Genomic DNA, 24,475 nt, shown 5'->3' with positions numbered 1-24,475 from the left:
ATGGGGGCCTGCCAGACTGGGAGTTGTCTCTGGTCTGGCCGCGGGGGGTGCTGTCCCATGGACAGCTCCGGCCTGGGTGACCAGAGGGCTCTGCACCTTGGTGTGGGGCCTCCTGTCTGCCCGGGTTGGGGTGGTCTCTGTATCTGTGCTCCCTGTGGCCCTGGACAGTGATCTCTCTCAGTGTGGTTGGCCCCCCAAAGGTAGCTTCCTCCACGTCTCAGGTCTCGCTGCCCAGCCATGTCTGTAGTGACAGCTAGTGTATGTGTGGGTGTGAGTGTGTGTGTCTGCGTGCATATGTGTGAGTGTGTGTATGTTTTTGTGTATGTCTCTGTGCACGTCTGAGGGGGTGGGAGGGTTGGGTTCCTCTAATGTTCTTCTCTTGATTTTGTTTGCTGTTTCTCTTTTTCTGTAGTTGTTTTAATCTCTGTGAGGCACTTTGAGCTACTTTTCTGTATGAAAAGCACCATACAAATAAAGATTGACTGATTGATTGATTGACTTTTAGAAATGCATCCCACCACTCATGCACTGTGTAATAGGCCATATAGCTTAATTACATGTATGAAAACATGTTTTTTGTCATCTCCACCTGAAAGAACCACCAGAATGCACTTACAATAAAGACTACTTATGGAGAGGATGCATTTTCTTTCTTTTATTGAGTTATTAACAGACCATAAAATGAAGTGTACAGACTCAGTTATAATCATGTAACACTGGAGATGAACAGTCTATACTTTAGTCTCCCTTGTAATGAATAAAGTGTCTGTTTGTGCAGTAATTATCGTGAACAATATAGTGACTTTTATACTTATAGTTAATAAGTAACGAGTAACATTTCTGTGTAACACTTGATAAGTTAACTGTAAAATGAAAACTCATCTACTATTTACTGTTTTGCCGTGAACCTCCAGACATTTTGTGAACTCCAACTTTCCATCAGCATGGGGTTGAGTACATAATGATGAAATTGTAACTTGTAATAAAGGCTTACGTGTGTTGGTAGGTGATCATGCCTGAATCAACACAATCATGAACATGTATGCATACTTAGAAAAAGGATATGTAGAACTACACTTTACCCGACCTCCCACACCCCTCTATGTCCAAACTGTTGGTCTGCAACAAAACTGACTTAATCAAAACTAAAAATATGTTGGACACATATTAAATAAAGGATTAACAGAGCAACAAGCATTTATTTTAGCCAAGCCACATGCAACCCAGACCAAGTATGCTGGCATTAATATCTACTGAACATCCCAATAGTTATGTAAACAGAACATGCAGAAGATCCTACACAACACACTGACACACTAAGCCGAACAAACATTAAGTAAAAAATCTGTGTGGGGAGAAGTCAAAGTGGACCTGGCTATGAATCTCTCTCTCAATCTTGACACAAGGGGGCGCTGGAGGGCATTCTGGAGCGGCAGGGCTGACCTGAGAAGGCAGAAGGGATGAAGCCCTGGTTGGAGTGATCTCTGCCATCCCACCTGCAAGGAAACAGGTTTAAACAGAGATGTGACAGCTGAACTTTACCGAGGGTATTTTAGCTCAGGAGCAGGGCCACATCTCAAACACACCTTATCCTCTAATGTGTCTATGTATGCCTACCAGACCTGCATTCCTGTTCGTTCCCTTTTTTCTGTTCCCCACCTTGACTCCCCTCTTATCTCTCTCCTCTCTCATTAGTCCCCATAAGCTCATAAGTGCTTAATGGTGTGCCATGATATCTATTGCAATAGATGCAATGCACAAATATGCAACAAGTGAGTAATGAGTTTTAAATTCCCTATATTGGTACTTTGTACGTATTTGGCATTCATGCAACTGTCTGGTGGGGGGAATTATGTGAGTGTGACACATCAAAGGCCCTGATTGATGGCCGGTGTGAAGGAGGATAACGGGGAAAATGGATCGCTTTGCTGTACGGAGCAGCTCACCTCATTTTTAATTTTGTGACCTGTCTGGTTTAAATCTGAGTTGCTGCTTTTACGTCATTTTACAAAGTTTCAAATGAATTCTTGAACCATTTTAATAATACCTATTTCATGGTTGATGTGGTTGTGCCAAATTTGATTAGGACTTTAGTAGATAAAATTATGGGTTTAAGTGTGATTAGATTACACATCGTTATCATCATTAATCTTTCGTTTAAAGTTCAATAAACACTTATAAATGGGCGTCCTGGTGTCTGAGTGATTCAGCCACCTGCTATGCAATTCGTAGTTTCCAGCTTTGTCTTCTACTCTGGACATCTATATCATGTCTTCCCTCTTGCTTCCCAAGATGTTTACATTGAAGCGATATAGCCCTTTATTCCATTAACAAATGCACACGAAGGGCAAACAGAGACACTAACACAGTCCAACCTACAGCCCTGGTTTGGTAGAAGCTTCTCTCTCATTCACAACTGAAAAATTAAAATGAGGTCAAGTATGAGGTCCAATGCAAGTAAATGAAGTGCACATTATAATATTAAGTAGATAATAAGAGCACAGGAGGACAAGTTCCCATATGTTTTCACTAAACTAGGGGATGCAATGATTGTAGTTTACTGTCCACGTTTACCCAATAAATAAAAAGGCCAAATGCTAACGCCAAAATAAACACTTGTATTTCCTTGTTGGTTGTGGTCTTTACTCTAGAGCTGACTGCAGAGCAGGAAGAGTTTATGGGGTCATTAAGGAGAAGAGAAGAAGAACTGAATAAAGATTTTTTGGTGATTAAGCACTTCCAAGATTTGGACGGGTTTGAAACTGTTACATTAAAATCATCAGTATAAAAAGATAAACAACCAGAATATATCTCTACGTTTTCTACTATACCTTTAGAAACCCAATAACACATTCAGCATGATAAATCAATTCATTTTGAAATTCTGGGTTAATTTCGGATGAACTCTTAGTATTTTATTCCCAGCTGCAGGAAGGAAGCTTCTGACTGGCTCATTTTTTCCATTTTGAGCACACAAACTGAGTTGGATTGATAGTTGACAACTACAATTATCATAAAAATCCTGTGTTTCTACGAGGAATATCGAGATACTACCTGAAAGAAAACTTTGACTCCACACTCAACATGACTGTAACACCAGGGCCATTGTGCGTCCATGTAACCAGATTCTCCATTTTCATACTGGTGTTGTATTACAAAGTCACAGACAAATAAGACCCAGAATTACTGCCTCATGGCTGCAGTGTTTCCCACAGGATTTAATGAGACTATGGTGGGTGAATGTTGGACCCTCTAGGGGGGTCCGGGGGCATGCTCCCCCGGAAGATTTTTTTTTACCATTTTGAAGTTGAATGCATCAATCTGGTGCACTTTGAAAGCAAAATTAAGAGGCTAGATCTATGAGGAACTGTGTGCTCTTGTACACAATTTAATCACAAACACATTGGTTGTATAGATACTAATAGTGAAAACACAAAATCAAATATCGCATACATCTGAGCCATCAAAGAAATAAAGCAAAAGTGTTTACCTTTACCAGATAAAATAATAAATAATTAAACTGTAAGCTAAATTGTAATAAAAAATAAAATGGATTCGGAGGGTGCATCAACATTTTGGCAGGCAAAAACATTTTGGCCTCTTTTGCTTCCATAACTTGTCTTCTTTCAGACTAGTTGAAAGAAAACATCCAAAATACACATTTATACAACACTCCTATTTGCAAACTTTGCACCCTGAATTTGGACATTGAATTTTCCTGGGTTTTGAAAAAAACACTTCTAATGCCCTTTAGTAGTCAAATTTCTCTGGACACGGCCCATTGATGGAGACCCTCAGGCAGGCAGCCAGGTGCTCTCCTTGCAGCCTGTTGCGAAGCTCTGATTTGACCTGAAAATGAAGGTAACTACAATTAGCCAAATGAATGAAAATATTTTAAGGACACTGCTCTTTTAGTTAAAGAGTATGCAGTTTATCATGTAAGTGCAATGGGTTAAAAGTTTGACACACATCTCAGCAACATATTACCATGCCCTCTGTCCTTACCCTGTTCATTGTGGAGAAGTCTCTCTCACAGTTGACACTTGACACCGGAATGACAAGTGCAATTGCTGCCAATCGGCTGAGTAATGGGTACATCTGTCCCAATTCATCGCACTCACTGGCTAGCAGGGTCATTATTTCAGCCTGGTTCTTGTCCTAGAGGAATAATTTCAAAAAGATGTTAATTTATATCTAAATTGATAAAGGTGTGTCTGCAGGTTAAACTGAATAATTTTTAAGACTTGAAAGTCTTGGTGAGGTAACTTGCTCCTCAGATGCTGAAAATACGTTAGTTAGGCCTACATGGCTCGCAGGGCTCTCGTCCACAACGAAGCCTTAAGTAGACATTAGAACGGACAGAATTCCACTACTAGAACGGCCATAAGTGTTCATTTTGACTCCTAGATTTTACACTCTGTAATCTCTCATGTAAATACCCAATTGAGTGATGAATGCATTCATTGTGTTTAAAAAACGAAATAACACCAAAACGTACATTTTAACACATTTGAGTATACATTTATCAATATTCATATCATCGTAATTATTGCATATATTTACACACGATTTTAATAGAGAAATCTCAGAACAAGACAATTAATAATTAAAAGTAACGTATTTGAAACAATTTATTTTAATACTTAATATATTATAAAAAATATATATATATATATATATAATAATCGAAAAAAACTGGAAACGACCTGATCTAGTACAAGAAAAACAAAACAAAAAAAAAGCCGTTGTTATCACTGGTCACAGTCTCCGCAGATTATCTCCGCTCTCCTCGCAGTTACCACACGCGGGCTTGTGCCATTTCAAGTGTCCGACGTTTGGTTCTGTTTGCAGCTCCCCTCCATATATTCTGCCCTCTGCTCCTCTGCCAGCTGCTGCTCAAGTAACTCAAGTAAATTCGCAAAGAAGCACAGCTGGAGACCGTTAACAAAGTTAGAGACAAAAGAGACTGCGGTAAATGCGATGTGCGGTAAATAAGTCCACTTCTGGCCGCAATAAAACATATCACATTTTCATTGTCTTTTGTATGATTTATATAAAAACTAAAAATCAAGACACTTTTAGGAACAATTATGTACGGGCAGTATTGCGGGGTTTTTTTTTCATTCAACACAGTTATTGCACACATGAATATGAAAACGGTCGAAATAACCGTCTTGGCCGTTCTAGTTTTGGTTGTCAGAGTCGCTGGTAATAACAACGATTCTCTATATACATTTATACTTTCTCTGGCAATAACATTAACGTTAACTAGTTCGATATAGGTTAGCGTTAAGTTACATACTTTTTCACGGAAAGCATCCGGATATATCAATCGACATAATCGAGACTGACAGCTTACATCGTAACGTTATCTTTTTGCTGTAGTACATAGATCAGGATAACATTGTTTCTAAACTAGTGGATATTGTAAAGTTTGTTAAAGTTTCTTACCTCAAATGATGTGGTGTCCTAAAATGCCTTCTTCACGTCGTCTTCACCTCTGCTTCACAATGCCGTAAGGTAACGCGATATATTCCAGTGCGTACGTGCCTGCGTGATGCGTGCGTGTGTAAGTGAGTGTGCGCGCGCCATGTACAGCGGGGTGGGGGCAGAGCCGACAGACAGAGAGTGAGAGCTCCTTTGCCAAAGCCGCAGCGCGAAACACGTGTTACAGATCTTTTATGTTATTATGAGAAGTGTAAGATTTTTTTCAGTTCACTCTGAGACTGTGGCGGAATAAATTAGACCATGGCGGGCCGCCAGAGTCTAAGTAAGCAAGCCTGAGCTTTTGGATTGAACAATGAGGAGAACATGTGTTATAGAACATTATGAAGACGCACTGAAGTTGACCTTTGACCTTTTGTTTATGAAATGACATCACTCCATCATTTTATCCTTTTAGACAATTCTGTACAATTTAGTTGTAATTATTGTATGAATATGTAAAAATCTCCTGTGGGCTCACCACTCATGGGAGGGTTCAGAGGGGGCGGGTGCAGTGGGATCTGGGTGGCGGTCGTGGGCGGGGGCCCCGGCGACCCAATCCCCGGATGGTGACTCTAGCCATGGGGACATGGAATGTCACCTCACTGGGGGGGAAAGAGCCTGAGCTGGTGCGAGAGGTTGAGCGGTACCGACTAGAGATAGTCGGGCTCTCCTCTACGCACAGTCTGGGCTCTGGAACCGAACTCCTTGAGAGAGGCTGGACTCTCTTCTTTTCTGGAGTTGCCCACGGTGAGAGGCGGCGAGCTGGTGTGGGCTTGCTTATAGCTCCTCGGCTCAGCCGCTATGTGTTGGGGTTTACCCCAGTGAACGAGAGGGTCGTTTCCCTGCGCCTTCGGGTCGGGGATAGGTATCTCACTGTTGTTTCGGCTTATGGGACGAGCGGCAGTGCAGAGTACCCGGCCTTCTTGGAGTCCCTGGGAGGGGTACTGGAGAGTGCTCCAACCGGGGACTCCGTCGTTCTTCTGGGGGACTTCAACGCTCACGTGGGCAACGACAGTGTTACCTGGAGGGGTGTGATTGGGAGGAACAGCCTCCCCAATCTGAATCAGAGTGGTGCTCTGTTACTGGACTTCTGTGCTAGTCACAGTTTGTCCATAACGAACACCATGTTTAAGCATAAGGGTGTCCATATGTGCACATGGCACCAGAACACCCTAGGCCGGAGGTCAATGATCGACTTTGTGGTCGTGTCATCTGGCCTCCGGCCGTATGTCTTGGACACTCGGGTGAAGAGAGGGGCTGAGCTGTCAACTGATCACCACCTGGTGGTAAGTCGGATCCATTGGCAGGGGAGGAAGCTGGACAGACCTGGCAGACCCAAACGTATTGTGAGGGTCTGCTGGGAACATCTGGCAGAACCCTCTGTCAAAGAGGTCTTTAACTCCCACCTCCAGGAGAGCTTGGACCTGATCCCGAGCGAGGCTGGGGACATCGAGTCCGAATGGACCATGTTCTCCACTTCTATTGTTGACGCGGCTGTCCGGAGCTGTGGCCGTAGGGTCTCCGGTGCCTGTCGTGGCGGCAATCCCCGAACCCGGTGGTGGACACCGGAAGTAAGGGATGCTGTCAAGCTGAAGAAGGAGTCCTACCGAGCCTGGTTGGCCCGGGGGACTCCTGAAGCAGCTAACGGGTACCGGCAGGCCAGGCGGGCGGCGGCGCAGGCAGTCGCGGAAGCAAAAACTCGGGTCTGGGAAAAGTTCGGAGAGGCCATGGAGGAGGACTATCGGTCAGCCTCGAAGAAATTCTGGCAAACCATCCGGCGCCTCAGGAGGGGGAAGCAGTTCTCCACCAACACTGTTTACAGTGGAGGTGGGGAGCTGTTGACCTCGACTGGGGATATTGTCGGGCGGTGGAAGGAATACTTCGAGGAGCTCCTCAATCCCGCTGACATGTCTTCCATAGAGGAAGCAGAGGCTGGGGACTCGGAGGTTGACTCATTCATCACCCAAGCCGAAGTCACTGAGGTAGTTGGGAAGCTCCTCGGTGGCAGAGCAGCGGGGGTGGATGAGATCCGCCCTGAGTACCTCAAGTCTCTGGATGTTGTAGGGCTGTCTTGGTTGACACGTCTCTGCAGCATTGCATGGCAGTCGGGGACAGTGCCTCTGGACTGGCAGACCGGGGTGGTGGTCCCCCTATTTAAAAAGGGGGACCGGAGGGTGTGCTCCAACTATCGGGGGATCACACTCCTCAGCCTCCCTGGGAAAGTCTATTCCAGGGTACTGGAGAGGAGAATTCAGACGATAGTCGAACCTCAGGAGGAACAATGCGGTTTTCGTCTGGGCCGCGGAACACTGGACCAGCTCCATACCCTCCGCAGGGTGCTCGAGGGTTCATGGGAGTTTGCCCAACCAGTCCACATGTGTTTTGTGGACTTGGAGAAGGCATTCGACCGTGTCCCTCGTGGCATTCTGTGGGAGGTGCTCCGGGAGTACAGGGTCGGAGGCCCCCTGTTAAGGGCCGTACGGTCCCTGTACGAGCGGAGCAGGAGCTTGGTTCGCAAGTCAGACCTGTTCCCGGTACATGTTGGACTCCGGCAGGGCTGCCCTTTGTCACCAGTTCTGTTCATTACTTTCATGGACAGAATTTCTAGGCGCAGCCACGGGCCGGAAGGGATCTGGTTTGGGAGCCACAGGATTTCATCTCTGCTTTTCGCGGATGATGTGGTCTTGTTGGCTCCTTCGAGCCGGGACCTCCAGCATGTCCTGGGGCGGTTTGCAGCCGAGTGTGAAGCGGCTGGGATGAGAATCAGCACCTCCAAATCTGAGGCCATGGTTCTCGACTGGAAAAAGGTGGCTTGTCCCCTCCGGGTTGGGGGAGAGCTACTGCCTCAGGTGGAGGAGGCAACGCCTTGGCCTGGGAACGCCTTGGGATCCTCCCAGAAGAGCTGGAGGAAGTGTCCGGGGTGAGGGAAGTCTGGGTGTCCCTGCTCAGACAGCTGCCCCCGCGACCCAGTAACGGATAAAGCGGTAGAAGATGGATGGATGGATGGATATTGTATGAATTCTTGAGACATGGCAAAAAATGTGTTTTGGAGGTCACAGTGACCTTTAACCACCAAATTCTGATCAGTTCATCCTTGAGTTTAAGTGGTCGTTGGTGTCAAACTTGTTGTAATTCTCAAAGCATTTCTGAGATGTCCTGTCCACAAATCAATACCATATTAATAACTAATTTATGGATCTTCATGTTTTGGTTTCCTTTTTTTTGGTCCAAAAATAAATAAATCAAATGTCATCCTGTGACTCACCATGATGGCCTGCAGACTGCAGCAGGACCTGCCCTCTGCTCTGGGACTGGAAGTAGGCGTGACCTCTAGTCAAGTTGGTGACCATGCCAGTGGAGTTTCCTCCTGGTCCAAAGGTCAGGTAAGGTGTAGGGTTAGAATCTGGGGGAGTGTGGGTGGGGTAAGGGGGGGGGGGGAGGTATGCCATGTAGGGCAGAGATGCTTGAGGTTGATGCTGGGGCTGGCTGCTGGGGTAGGAGGGCTGCAGCTTATAGGGGAGGTTGTTGTTCTGCTGGCTTGAAGTCAGATCGCCGAGCTTCTCCCCAAAGTCAAAGAAAGACCTGAGGACAATACAAAGAAGAATTTAGTCTCAGGCGCACACATCCATGAATACAGAGTGTCACTAGAGCGAGATCCATAAGGTCATAAACTCTTAAACTCCTCCGATAAATCCATATCTGTCTGATCCATCTGTATTTTTATCACTCTTCCAAGACAAGGAGAAAAGGAGTCATACAAGGAGACGTTAGGTGAAGGCTGTGCAGTGACAGGACTGTCAAAGATGACTGACAACATTTTTATCTGGAAAAGGGGGTCCAGAAGGAAATCTGTGGTATTTTTTTACAATGATTACTTTATAAATCACTCATATCAGCTCCCTGTCTGGGTCAGGGTCAGGGTCAGTTCACCCAAAGATGTAGGGGCTGTTCACACATGTCTAATCAAGAGCAGGGACAGTAATAGGCTGCTCCTTATTATGATTTGGACCTGTAGTGTTGCAGCCCACCATGCCCAGCTGAGCTCCTGAGATGTGAAAGACGCTCAGGGGACAGCTGAAAAAAGTTCTAGTTGATGCAAATATCCTCCGACTCACTGCAAGCAACAACCAGATGAGAGCCAATCACACACCGAGTTGTCTACTGCTCTGCTCCACGAATAGAGTGAGGATTGTTTCAAGTGACTGGACTGCAATCTTGTCAGCTCAGGTGCCACTGTATTAAAACAGTTTCAAGTTTCATGTATACTGCACAGAGATTTATGATACTATATAAAAAAAAAATACAAAAGAGCTATTCTGTTCTCAGGACACAAACTGTCTGAGAAAAGAAAATCTTCCTTGAGTGTACTATATGGTGGCTATGTTAGACACAAACAATCTATATGTGTGCAAGATTGTCTTCAAAAACATTGAAATACCAACACAGAAATTCAGAATATTTACGCTGTACATATCTACCCGTATCAACTGTGCTTACTCGCTCTGTCTTCACTCCAACCCTTGTTATTTTTATGACACAGTATTGTGTTAATTTTTCTCTGCAGTATCAATATTTTTGAAGATATCGTACAGAAGTAAGCCATTCCAGTATCTTGAAAAAAATGGTTTGATAAGTTTGGGTCTACAGTCTTGCTAGCAACTCTGAGAGGCTGTACTTGTGCATAGTCATCACAGTGATGTTTACCAGATTAGTTTAGCATGCTTGCATGAGGTTGATGGAGATGTCATTAGTGCTCCATGTGTACCAATATTTAACCTTAAACATCATTGTTATGAGAGAAGTGAAGTCTGCAGGGTTCATACACATTTTTCAAGGTCAAACTCAAGCACTTTTAAAGCACTTTTAATGGTAATTTTCAATTTTTTCCAGCACCCTATCGCTGGGATAAAATACATATCTACAGGAATATATTTACTCATGTTTATTTATTTATTTATTTATTTTTTTCACAATTATGTACATTGTATTATGCTGTAAACATCTAGAATTATGTTTCATATTAGCAAAAAGTTTCCAAAAAAAGGGAAGCCACTTGGCATTCTTCAGGCACACTTGCACCGAGACAAAGAGAGACCTGAGAGCAACCTGTCATTTCCTTTTTTGACATACCTTTTTATGTTTCAAAATGCATTGTTGGGAGTAACGTAGGGCTGGTCAATGAAACAATAACGATATCTATCACAATAAACATGTGATCAATATCAACAGAAAATATGTTCAATAGAACGATCGATAATTTCACTGAACTCCATTAGAAACAGATGATCTGCGAGTGGCAAAATACAGTGCGAGGCCCAGCTGACGGACGAGAGGTTTATGCACGCAACTCTGTTTAATTTTGATCAAAACAAAACTTCAGACACAGACCGAAGAACCTTCACATCCCTACGCATTAGTGCAACAGTTGCGTAGGGATACGGAGGTTCTACGGTTGAGAAAATGTAGAACCAAAAGAAAGGGCGGTCTGACAGCGGTGTTAATTTTCTCTATTCAACTTACACTTGCAATAATAGAGATTTTAGGTGAGCCTTGTTTGAGGTGGTTAAAATTCGCTTTGCGTCTGGACTCCGTTCACTGCAGTACAAAGCTGAGCGTCTGGGCTGGAGCGGCTCTCTGCTTCTCCAAATTGAGGCTGCGCTGATCGCTGATTACGGTAGCGAACAGACCGACTATAGAGATGTACTTTATATGACCCCACTAACTCCAACTATCCCTTTAACACATTGTCAAGCAGCAATGTCAGCTTCTACACTATTTTGTCTCATGTCTTAGATTCTGAAATCTTGAAAATGTTTTTTTTTTCAAATCTCACCTGTAGTCAGCATTTACAGGGTTATTTCTAAAAATGTTCTTATTTCAAATGGGTAAAAAAAGATCAACAATTATCGATATCGACTGATATGAAACACTTACATCGTGATACATTTTTCAGCCATATCGCCCAGCCCTACAGCAACGCGTTACAAAAGTAATGCAATTACCGTAATGCATTACTTTTTCTGTAACGCACTGATGTAAGCCATTCCAAAAAAAAAAAAAAAAAAGGTAAATATTTTACTCGGTACAAATCCCAGTAATGCGCATTATAATGCATTTTAAACCTGTAATGCTTGTCCTCCTCTAAACTGTCTTTTATAAAATCTGACTCTCTTATCAAAGTTTGACCGAGTTTGCTTGTAGCGATCTTTAAGTTGCTTTCTAATAGCTGGATCTTTACATTTCAAAAATTCCCTCTCAGCCTGTCTCTTGTCATTCAGAAGTTTTTTGAGTTCTGCATTCCAATATGGTTTATTCCTACCCACTTTGAAATGTATTCCTCCCTGGCCAGATAAAGATTTTCTTGATAAGTTGTCAGTATCAGGATTTGTTCTGCCATTTAGGACACAGCATTTACAATCCCTGAGAAATTCAAGGAGTGATTCCCCGTGACTGTTCATGCTTTGGTCTATGGCCACTTGAGGTGGGACATTATCAATATCCCCACTACAGTCATCTTTATTTGAAATGCGACTGTTGAAGTCTCCACATAAATAAATGACATCAGCTTCGAAGGAGTAAACCTGGGCCAGCAGATGAGTTAAAAAAGTAACTGAGTCCTGTACTCTGGCGGTAGATAGCAGGGAAAGATAACTAAACTATACTGCAGCTCCCAATGCTCCAAACGTACTCCAATTATGTCGTCCATAGACTTGTCCACTACAGAAAATTCAAAATGGATGATGGTGTTGGTATGGATATGCCAGGCTATAGCGTAAATACATTTTTGAATCGGGATATTACTATAGAAGAATTTCAAAATGCTTTGGACAAAGTAAAACTGAAGGAAACACCGGGCATAGAAGGCATCCCAAATGAAGCCCTGAAATCTCCATATCTCCTTCAAGTCCTCTTTTGCCTGTTTCAGACACGTTTTGAGTATGGTATAATTCCATCACCATGGTATAAATCTATCATAAAACCTATCCCAAAGTCAGTAAAGAATGATCCCAGAATACCTCTTAATTACAGAGGCATCAGTCTCCTAAATACAGTTTATAAGGGATATTCTAATATACTGAATTATAGGCTTATTCGATATTTGGAAATGAAACTGTTGATGAGCAGAATGGGTTTAGAAAGCACTGTGCCTGTGTTGACCATATTCATTCCATGTCAACTATTATTAGAGCTACAATCGCCACAGGTAAACCCACTTTCTCATGCTTTGTTGATGTCCAAAAGGCACTCGATTGGATTAATAGAGATTCACTTGTCTTCAAACTGATGGAAGAAGGGGTGGATGGTAGATTCTACAAAGCTATTCAGAGTCTGTATGGTAACCCAGTTGCTTGTGTTGAGATCAATGATATGTATACTGATTGGTTTGAAGCCCCTTTTGGTGTGAAACAAGGTGATATTCTTTCTCCAACACTTTTTGTATTGTTTGTAAATGATTTAGCTCTACAGATTAAGAAAAATAATCTGGGTGTATGTTTGGATGACACATGCTTAGGTATTCTATTATACACAGATGACATTAATTTACTGGCAGAATCTGAGTCTGATTTTCAAAATATGCTAAATTTGGTTAGTTCCTGGTGTCATAAATGGAGATTGGTGATAAATCAGAGATACACAGATAATGCATTTTACAAATAAAGGCATGGAAAGAAGTAAACAGAAATTCTATTTTGATTCAGTTCCCTTGGAAGATGTTAGCTCATACAAATATTTAGGTTTCCTTCTGGATGATTTTATGACGTTTGAAACTGGTTTTAGGCGCCTTGCTGATTCAGCTAGGAGAGCTTTGGGATCAGTTATCAATAAAATTAAAGTTTGTAATGATTTGGGTTACTTATACTCAACTGTATAATGCATGCTTCTCTCCCATACTGAACGATGCTGCAGGAGTGTGGGGATTTAAAGAATCCAAAGTTAGAGATACTATACAGAATAGAGCTATAAGATTTTTTTTGGGTCTCCATAAATTTGCGCCAATTCCAGCAATAGAAGGAGATATGGGCTGGATTCCAGGATGTGTACAACGAAAATGTGAAATGATTCGACTGTGGAGTCAACTAAACAAAATGGCAGAGGATAGAATAAATTAAAAAAGCATTTATATGGAGTAAATTACATAGTTCCCCCTTGTCAAAAGAAATGTACTCTATTTTTGAGGAGGTGGATATGGTGTATACTTACAGGAATAACTGATGCTGTAACGTTAACGTCATTAAAAATAAGCTTCTATTGATATTTGAAGAGAAATGGTTTGAAAATGTCCTATTAAAACCAAAATTAAGGACATATATGCAGATTAAATCTAACTTTGGACCTGAATTATATGTTACAGCACATTTACAGAGAAGTCAAAGATCTTTAGTTGCACAGTTGACATCTGGTAAACTTTCTCTGGCCATTAAGGTTGGTCGATTTAAATATATTCCTGAGGAGAATATAATATGTGAAATGTGCGACCTAGATAAAGTAGAGAGTGAGTCTCAATTCCTTTTATATTGTACATAGTATGATGATTTGAGAGAGGTATCGTTTCATGAAATCTACGGACAAAATCCCAAAATATTTTGGTGCTCTGATGAGCAGAAGCTGGGGTGGTTGTTTAATTTCAATGTGTTTAAAACTGCTAGCTTTATTTCTCAAGCCTGGAAAAGAAGACAGGTACATTTGTTTACTTAATTTTTGATGTGCTGATGTTGTTGTGCTGATCCAGTTGTGCTCTGGATCTGGTTTGGTTCTTTTTTTTTCCTTGTGTCCTATAAGCCCATGTGGGCTGAGCATACATGTATGCATGACACAATAATAAAAGTAATCCATTCATTCATTCAGTTAACACTTTAACTTTGACAACCCTACATTTTATATCATTTAGTCTGTAAAAACGCTGATTTATCAAACGTTAGCGGTTAACATGAACAAAGTGTTAACGTGCAGCATTGGCCTTAGTTGCTCAAAGTCTAAACTTACATTTCATGTGACTGGAGAGCGCAGACTCTCCCATTGCACAAATCTGCAAATCTTTTTTGCATCACTCCACTCTTTGATTCGGTCCTCGTCTTAACCATAGTTTGTAGTCATCATTCTCCAGCCATGCAGCGCTCGTTAAAACTACAGCCTCTCGACATTTTGTCATCTCCTGCTGTCTCTCTTCGAAGGGGGCGGTGTGGAGTCACACACAGACCGGCAGGTCGCAGAGAGGAGCAGAGAGGCTCAGCGGAGCCCAGGAGAAAACGTCTCCACATACGGTTCTCTTACTGATTTTATTTCTCCTTGTAATAAACAAACTATCCAGTCTGATCACAATTTTGTGAAAGACATCGAATTATAATGTCAAGCACTTTCAAGCACTTAAACTAAAATCCCAGCACTTTTCAGACCTTGAAAAAACAACATTGTAATTCAAGCACCTTCACGGAATTCAAGCACCCGTACGAACCCTGAGTCTGAGGATGATAAACTTTGTGCCAATCTTTGTAAGCAGAAACTCTGACTGTCAGGGGATCGCCAAAATCAACAGGGTTCATCCTCGTTCATGGCAAAGCAGACTGACCAAACAACACTGCCATCCACAGAGACATGCCACTTGCTATACAAAACAAACATTTTCTCAATTACCTCATAATGGCCAACACTGCAGGTAGTCATTGGGTTATTACTACTTGCACTGTTTGAGACAGAATGTCCCAGATACTCTACAGAACACTGTCAACCAATCTGAAAGGAACTATTATTCATGCTCAGAGTCGTACCAGTGAAAATATGTTGTGTTGTAATTCAAGTGAACTGACCCTCTAACTTTAATAGCAGGACCAGATTGAAAATGTGTTAATATTCATTGTTTGTCTTTGTGTGGTCTTCGGGGGACTTATAGTGCTGTGATTCATAAATGTCATCTAACAAACAAACATCATTTTGTAGAAAGCAACTGAGATGTCTCACAGCATGATTTCAGAGATATTTCAAAGCGCCAGCTGAAACTGACTCCCTCTATTACAGGCACTGTCTGAGGCATCATTATATCGGTATTTTGCAGGATCCCTACTCATGTCTGCAGCCTGCCAACCCACTGTCCTCCTATCATCTCTTGTACTGGTTGTCCCTGTTCAAATCATCTTCTAGTATTCATGTCACTGCTGGCTGTGAGCTGAGCTGACCTGGTGTCTGTCTGCAGAGACTGGGAGTCACGATGGGCCAAGGAGGAGCCAGCCTCCACAGCATCCAGGAACAGAGGTGGGGTGTGGGCCAGGGTGTGAACGAGGGGAGGAATCAGGTTGGCAGGGTTGTAGGTCTTTGTGAAAACGGGGGGACTGGCTTGGTGCAGTGGGGGAGGGCTGTGCATGGGGTGTGGGTGGTACTCTGCCAACTCCCCCTGAGATGAAAGCTGGTGCTGGCCCCCATCTCTCATCCTGGATTGGTCTTGGAGATTATACATAGAGATTAAACACTGAGATTAAAGCGATACTGTAGTTTGGTTTCTGGGGAATTTTACTCTTCTTAACATGCAGTGTGAAGGGTTCACTGAGCTCTGAGATTAAACTTGGCTGAACTCAAAGCATGGATATCAGACCCAAGAACAGCAAAATAAAGTAGCTTTGTAGGTATTTTGAAATGGTATTTTAGAAGAATTCAATAAAAATGTTGATGACTCATCCTGCACTTTTGGGACATATACTAATTTTGCGTCCAATATGCTTTCTTCATTTTTATCACAGGACAATGGATTTATAAAAGGAACCATGGCCCAGAAGAGCGGAGCGTTTTGATGGAGCAGGACACCCTGATTACACAACTTTACCTGTACCAGTAGCTTTGTTGCTAAAGTAACCACTAACTGCTGCTAAATGAAGCTGCCCTTAGCTAGTTAGTCTCACAGCTTTTTTGACTGAGCCTTGGTATGCTCAGAGTCAACCCTGGAAACAAAACCACCTTGGTGTTCCCTGTCGTTGAGCTGGCCTCAGTCTTCTTTGAGGATGTACTGATCTGTTCTGGTCTGGCTGTGTTTACTGGCAGCTGCCACAGTGAAGAGCGCAACATATCTTCAGCACTACTGGCTACTTGAAACGCTAATCAATATCCATAACAAGTCCCTTCCTAACTGTCTGTTTGTACAGGATAGACCGTATTATGCTGAAGGAAATAGCGCTCTACAAGCTCTTCAATGGGAGCGTTAAAGAAGAAAAATACACTAACAAGTACTAACTGTAAATAAGGAGGTTGTATGAAGCCAATTATTTCAGTATTCAAAATACAATTCAGACTAAGATTCAACAAACCACTACTTTTGTTTTATTGTGAAAAAAACAGATGAAAATACTAAGGGGGTGTTGGTGCCATCAGTGGGACCTCTCAGTTAGACATTCAGACCAAAACAAGCCTTGCATTTAGCATGTCTATAGCTGAACTATGAGACGGGATTTTACAGCTTCTGAAACACAAATAAAAAGAACATCTAACCAGTTTCCTATCTTTGCCAGAGAACCCTGCAGTTGTTCTGCTGATGCCCTCTGCATCAGTATCCCCACATATCGTGGTCTCACTGAACTGAACAAGAACAAGGCAGCTGTGTTACTTTCATCTTAACACAACGTCAGGCTGTGTGCACACAACAATTGTAATCTAACATGTGAATGTGTTCAAGATTATTAATGCTAGACCTCTGAGCAAAGACTATTAAACTCTCAGCTGTGGAGAAAGTGTCATTTGAATGCTGCTCAATCACAAAAACCTTCATTAATTAAGCTAATGTAGCTCATTTCACCATTTATCACAACCTCTAGTTTCACACAATTGATTATTATATCATTGTATTGAGCACAATGATCAAATGCATCCGGAGCAGTACATTTTGAGAAAATGTGTTAATAAATGAGGATTCAGATACCTGGGCTGCTGAGGCTGGCCTGCAGGTTGCTGTGGGAGGGCACAGTCTGGTTGGACAGGGTGGGGAAAGAAGGTGCTGTGGAGGTGAGTTGGGGCACCTTGGTGGCAAAGTTACCAGAAAAAGAGGGAGCTCCCTTACTGAAAAAGAGAGAAAACATAACTAATAATACACCGTATGACAGCAAAAAACTCCATAAACACAGAGATGACACTGTGATACCTGTTAGGTGCCTGTGTGGGTATGGTGGAGTTAACTGGTTGATGTGTGGGGCTGCTGTTATATCCAGCTCTACTCTGTCTGTGTTCAACCTCTGCTGTGATGGAGCTCTGCTCTTTCCTCAATTTTGTCCTGCGGTTCTGAAACCAAATCTGGTACATAAAAATATGCAATATTGGAGAGAATGTGAGGACGGTTGTGAGAAAATGGAAGGAGACAGAGAGAGAAAGTGGTCCAAGACCAAGCCCAAGACAGAGGGGTAAGACTTAACTCCCTGTTTGCCAAGCACTTAATCTGTTCTTAGAGTTACATCATCAAATAAGCAATAGAACGGATCGATAAGGGACATCTCTCAGAGGATCAAAACAGGAAAATAAGTGTCAAACCCTCATTTTTTCAGGTGTGACACCAAGTGCTGCAGCGATCAGCCTCTTCTTCTGTAGATCAGGATACTGGTCCTCCAGGAACAAGGCCTCTAAATACACTAACTGATCTGCAGGCATATGCAAATGTACACAAACACACACACACCAAATGGAGGTCAACTATTTGCTTAGTCAAACCTGAACACACCTGGATAAACTGACACTTAAGTTACCAGCACTGAAGGGTATTCGTTTTCTCTTCTTCTTTGCAGGTGGCGGTGGGCAGCTGTCCACAGTCTCTGACCCCGGCACCTGAGAGAAGCTCACGCTGTGGTCTCCACCCGTAGTGCTGTAGAGGATGGAGCGCTGGATGGAGTAGACCTGAGTTATCTCCATCTGCAATTTACCAGACAAACATTGCCTCAGTACTCTTCATCTCAGTCAAATATTGCCTGATTAAAAATGATAATTATTTGCACTGTGAAGTGTGAATAATCACATTTCTTTAAAGCTGAACTCAAGTTTGGAGGGTGGAAAAAAGATGAGGTGTAAACTAAAAGCCAGCAGGGATCTTTGTCTGCCAAAACACAACTGAAGTGCAGCAAAAAGGGCACAACTGAATGTTTCAGCCCACAGAAGGCAAAGTAACAAAGTGAAAAGTAGCAACAAAATAAAAGCTGGTTCAGAACTTCCAAAACCAAGTAATTCATTTACAGTTTTGTCTATGCTCCTCTCATGTTATCTACACTCAAGGGTGCAGATAATGATCGTTTCATCTTTAAATGATCTGAAATTATTTTCTTGATTGACCAATTCATTGTTTGGACTATACTATACTATACTATACTATACTATACTATACTATACTATACATGAGTTACAATTAATGTCCTGGTAATATATGAATTAACTGACAGCATTTTCTGTATGAATTGGCTGTATCCACAACCCGACTCACAGGACAAGCAAAACAGGCATGTTTGTACGGTTTATGTTTGCTTTTCTGCGTGCTGTATTTCTCCAATGAGTGCAGCTGAAGCCTGAAATCAGGAAAATGTACATTTCTTGCTGTTCATAATATGACTTTAAGATTAACTGCAGCTGTGGGTGGTGAACGGAGCCTACTTACAAAATAAAGATTACTGGCAAATTTCATGGTGTAGGTACAGTGAATTATACTGGCAAATAATAATGAATTATTATAATACATTCCCCCTCACATATTTACAGATGTAATGATTTGACACAGTTTGTCATGATCAAATTCTGCAGGTGCGTATTCCAATGATTCAATGAAAGTCTTTCGCCCACTTATATAACACCAGATCACACAATGATCCAGAGATTTAAATCTGGAGGCTGTTTTCACAACCACATCATTAACATTGCAGCAGACTGTAGGTGTTAATCATACCATACACATCACACTGTAATTATATGGGACAAATGAGTAACATGGAGATCTTAACTAGAAGATGCATAAATGTCTGCCATGCTGCTCTGCAATCAAACATTATTCAAAACCACAGGCGTTTATTTTCAAGTTTATGCAATTTAACTTTCTAAATATCTCTAAGCTGTCAGGCTGAATTTGGGTCTAAGCTGAAATGAACCAATTTGAACACAACTCAATATATTGTATTGATATCAATAACACTACATTCATGCCTTCCCTCTATAACAGATGCAAAATTGTACTCATCAGTGTCTGAAAATTTCAGCTAAAGCTGAGTTTGTTGCTGGAGCTGCAGCAGACTGACGTTGCGTTTTTTATAACCTTAAAGCCATGTAAAGGGAAACTCCACCAAATTTACACATCAAAGTCTGTTTACAGGTCTTTGGGAGTACTATCGCGTAAGTGAAAAGGTTGTATATAAAACCTTTCATGACTCCAGATGGAGTCTCATAAAATTGAATAAATTGCATCAGTTGGATCTGGAGCTGGATTTAGAGTTTGAAGAGTGAGCTTACTTAGCTTTGTAGCCTCCTCCTCTCTCTGCTTGAGGCCAGTGGCACACGGCTACATTAGCCACTATTTGTATTAAACACACCTGACTCTCAGACTGAACTATTCACCACCTTTTGTATTGTGGGCAGGGTAGACCCCACATTCTGACAGACTTTCAGCCCCCCTTGCTCAGATCTTTCAGCTTGGCCTTCATTTTGTTCTCAACTACACAAATGCAACGACAGTGCAGGTTTTGTAGTTGTGACTCTATCGCAGTGAAACAATATGTACGCAGACAGACCAAAAACAACAGCTACGCTACAGTTGACAGGTTGAATGATTGAAAATGTGATAGTTATCTGCAAATAAAGCAAAACTCTCGCCAAAATGCAACCTAGGCTTTTTTTGTGACTGTTTATGAGTGAAACCTTTGTGTAAAAGCATAATTACCATGAAGGAGGCACCTTTGAGATTTACCGTCTTTACGTTTTCGGGCAAGCTCATTTTCAATGGGAGTTTAAGGGGCATTTTTACGCTAGCATCAAAATCATTATTCACTAAGAAGGCTCGACACAACATGAAACTTTGTTCGTAGTATCACCAGGGTCTCTACACATGAACACCAGCATTGAGAACACTGTTTGTGTATGCAGAGTTTACTAAAAAGAAGGCTTTTGAACAACTCACGTTAGCAGCTGTATCTTTGACGCACCGTCGTCATGGCAGACAGAAAGGGTCGATCCCCGAGCGCGACCTAACAGGAAGGCTTGAGGAGCGGTCCACCATTACTCTCCTTCCTGTTAGGTCGCACTCAGGGATCACCTTAGGTTGCTTTTTGGTGAGAGTTTCAGTATAAATGAAATAAATGTGGATCCAGGTCACACAGTGGGGAGCTAATAGCACCGTTCCTACTTCCTACCTCCCTAGTTCTGGCACCCTTGCTTGGACCATGCCAAATTTCAAACTCTGTAAAATTTTATGACTGCATATTTTACAGTTGTGCTTTATGCTTACAAAATATGTCAACAGGCAGGCAGACATAAGAACCACAAAGTACTCATTCTAAGAGCACAGTAATGCTCAGAGCTGTTCATCACTCCAATCTGAGGCTCCGACAGAGCCGAGCTGTCCTCTAAGCTCACCGCTGTCACCTCATGTTTACTGCCAGCTTGTGTTTCTTTGTCCTCCTCATCCTTATTTTCACTTCCTGTCTCGCCTCCCGCCTCTTCATCCTCCCTTTGATTAAACACTTCCCCCTCTCCATCCCTCCTCCTCTTCCTCGTGATCCCTCGGCTGTTCTTTGTTTCCAAGTCTTCCAGTTCTTCATCACGCAGAAGGCTTGGACAGTCTGTAACAGAGTGAAGAGAGAAGAATTTTTACTCTTATATACGATATGTAAAGCCTGGACCTATTTTTTTTTTTTTTAATTAATGCAGATACATACACATATGTCCTTAAACCCACACAAACATATTCCAAATAATAATAATAGTACTATAAAGAAAGAAAAACAATCAAAAACAAAACAAACTTATAGACGCTGTGCAAATGTAGGCAATTCTGAGCAGCAAACAGGAGAATAGGAAGACAAGACAGTTGACAACAATGTTCATTTGTGATCACTTGAGGCTTGAACTCACAACTTCTGGAACCAAAGACTGTCATCTATCACTCTGAGCTAATTTGAATTTGAATCCACTGTAAAACAATTCAGTTACCAAGACAAAAATCTGAAAATACACAATTGCAGCATGGAGATGTTGGTAATTTGTTTTTAAAAATGACTGATTTGCTCCATAAGTGAATAACTGATGTTTAGCTATGTCATTATTGCATTGACTCCAATTGTTCACATGAAATTTTAAATGCTGTGAAAAATTCAGTTTTTGAGGCTCAATTTTTGATAAATCACAGGAGGAGAGAGGAAACAGGTTTAACAAGTTTTAGTTTTGAAAAAGAAAACTGAGTGATGTACTTCATAATATTAATAGCTTTGAATGTACAAAAGTTTCTTCAATATTGAAGCTACAGTTTGATCAAAGTTCTGAAGCTGTGGTTGATTTGTTATGAATTTTCAATGTTTTGAACTTTAGAGGCTTGCTGTAGCGCCACCATCAGGACTATTGTCTTGGGTTTACAGCTGAGGTAATCTGGCATGAGACTGAACCTTTATGCAAAATTTAGTTAGCTTTCACCCACGGTCCGGTCCAAGATATTTGTTTTTATTGAGCGTAGAGGCTTGCTGTGATGCCACCATCAGGACAACAGTCTTGTGTTTCATGTTGAGGACATCTGACATTTTGATCTGTCATCATCATCATCATCCTAGCTGGGTCTCGAACCCACAACCCCTGACACCAAGAACCAGCTCCTAACTCACTGAGCTAATGTCAAGCTGTCAAGGCAGATTTCCAAAATGGTCAAAATGTCAGAAATTCTGTTACCTGAACACAAATCATAACCTGCATCTTGACAGCATGTGTTTTGCTTCATAAGAGAAAATCTGATGTTTAAAAATGTCACTCTTACATAGACTCCAGTTCTTCCCATGAGAACAGAATCAAAATGTTCTCAAAAAGTCAGTTTTTGAGATAAAATTCTGATATTTGCCAAACTTCATCAACCAGGACTCCAAAATATTCTCAATATTTTTCAAGAAGATCGAAAATGCATTTAGCAAGAATTTGATAGTATTATGTTTAATTTGAGTATATGTTCGCAGTGCTGTTTACAGTCAAACGTTTTGATGCACTGTAGGCTTAATTTTTGATAAATAAAAAATCTGAGAAACAAGTTTTGTGGAGGACGGTCTGAAGATGCTCTCTAGCAAGTTTAGTGACAATTGAGCAAAAATTGTAGGAGGAGAGGTTTTATAAGTTTTACAGGTTTCGAAAAAAACTGAGTGATGGACTTCATAATTTGTAATGAGTTTAAGTGGACTAAAGTTTCAGCAGTATTGGGGCTATAGTTTGGTGAACGTTTCAAAACTGTAGCATGTACTGTTGATTTTGTAGGTATTTTTAAAGCTTTTAAAATTGAAATGCTTATTTCAGATCCAGTTGTTGATGATCACCTTTTTTGTGATCATGCATAAAGAGAGGAACACTTTCTTGGCCTTTGGTGGAACTTTATTCAAATTATGTAGATCTCCTAATATACATGACTCTGGTGTTAGTGGAATAGTTATGTTGATGTGGTTCATAGCATGTCTTGTTACGGCAAACAAAATTTATTTTATTTTATGGCAATCCCAGAGTAAATGAAACAAAGTTCCATCAGTTTTGCCACATTTTGGACATTTCCTGTCTTCTTGTAAATACACTATATTACCAAAAGTATTCGCTCACCTGCCTTTACTCATTCTATGAACTGAAGTGCCATCCCATTCCTAACTCATAGAATTCAATATGATGTCGGTCCACCTTTTGCAGCTATTACAGCTTCAACTCTTCTGGGAAGACTGTCCACAAGGTTGAGGAGAGTGTTTATAGGAATTTTTGACCATTCTTCCAAAAGCGCATTGGTGAGGTCACACACTGATGTTGGTCGAGAAGGCCTGGTTCTCAGTCTCCGCTCTAATTCATCCCAAAGGTGTTCTATCGGGTTCAGGTCAGGACTCTGTGCAGGCCAGTCAAGTTCATCCACACCAGACTCTGTCATCCACGTCTTTATGGACCTTGCTTTGTGCACTGGTGCACAGTCATGTTGGAAGAGGAAGGGGCCCGCTCCAAACTGTTCCCACAAGGTTGGGAGCATGGAATTGTCCAAAATGTTTTGGTATCCTGAAGCATTCAATGTTCCTTTCACTGGAACTAAGGGGCCAAGCCCAGCTCCTGAAAAACAACCCCATACCATAATTCCTCCTCCACCAAATTTCACAGTTGGCACAATGCAATCTGAAATGTACCGTTCTCCTGGCAACCTCCAAACCCAGACTCGTCCATCAGATTGCCAGATGGAAAAGCGTGATTCATCACTCCAGAGAACGCGTCTCCACTGCTCTAGAGGCCAGTGACGGCGTGCTTTACACCATTGCATCCGACGCCTTGCATTGCACTTGGTGATGTGTGGCTTGGCTGCAGCTGCTCGGCCATGGAAACCCATTCCATGAAGCTCTCTGCGTACTGTACTTGGGCTAATCTGAAGGTCACATGAAGTTTGTAGCTCTCTAGCAATTGACTGTGCAGAAAGTCGGCGACCTCTTTGCACTATGCGCTTCAGCATCCGCTGACCCCTCTCCGTCACTTTACGTGGCCTACCACTTCGTGGCTGAGTTGCTGTTGTTCCCAAACGCTTCCATTTTGTTATAATAGAGCTGACAGTTGACTGTGGAATATTTAGGAGCGAGGAAATTTCACGACTGGATTTGTTGCACAAGTGGCATCCTATGACAGTTCCACGCTGGAATTCACTGAGCTCCTGAGAGCGGCCCATTCTTTCACAAATGTCTTGTTTCACAGTCTGCATGCCTGAGTGCTTGAATTTATACACCTGGGGCCAGGCCAAGTGATTAGAACACCTGATTCTGATCATTTGAATGGGTGAGCGAATACTTTTGGT

General features: G+C 42.0%; 1 protein-coding gene across 3 annotated transcripts in view; it reads right to left on the bottom strand.

Annotated features, from left to right (window-relative positions):
* Positions 1–642: 642 nt before the first annotated feature.
* LOC119016362 (diencephalon/mesencephalon homeobox protein 1-B-like) overlaps positions 643–24,475 on the bottom strand; it is a 26,418-nt gene continuing 2,585 nt past the window's right edge. The window contains exons 2-9 of one of the 3 annotated variants that reach the window (XM_037092143.1): positions 21,058–21,263; positions 18,201–18,363; positions 17,989–18,095; positions 17,606–17,742; positions 17,387–17,523; positions 15,660–15,921; positions 8,753–9,069; positions 643–1,496 (exon numbers count right to left, since the gene is read on the bottom strand). In XM_037092143.1, coding sequence (XP_036948038.1) covers positions 1,333–1,496; positions 8,753–9,069; positions 15,660–15,921; positions 17,387–17,523; positions 17,606–17,742; positions 17,989–18,095; positions 18,201–18,363; positions 21,058–21,263 — 1,493 coding nt within the window. In that variant the 3' untranslated portion in view covers positions 643–1,332. Of the gene's footprint in view, positions 1,497–8,752; positions 9,070–15,659; positions 15,922–17,386; positions 17,524–17,605; positions 17,755–17,988; positions 18,096–18,200; positions 18,364–21,057; positions 21,264–24,475 lie in introns of all 3 variants that reach the window. The other 2 variants (XM_037092141.1, XM_037092142.1) reach the window with 2 other exon arrangements.

This window comes from Acanthopagrus latus, unplaced genomic scaffold (genome assembly GCF_904848185.1).
Source record: "Acanthopagrus latus isolate v.2019 unplaced genomic scaffold, fAcaLat1.1, whole genome shotgun sequence".
In the NCBI taxonomy this organism is placed as follows: domain Eukaryota; kingdom Metazoa; phylum Chordata; class Actinopteri; order Spariformes; family Sparidae; genus Acanthopagrus; species Acanthopagrus latus.
This window is presented reverse-complemented; position numbering and strand designations above follow the sequence as displayed.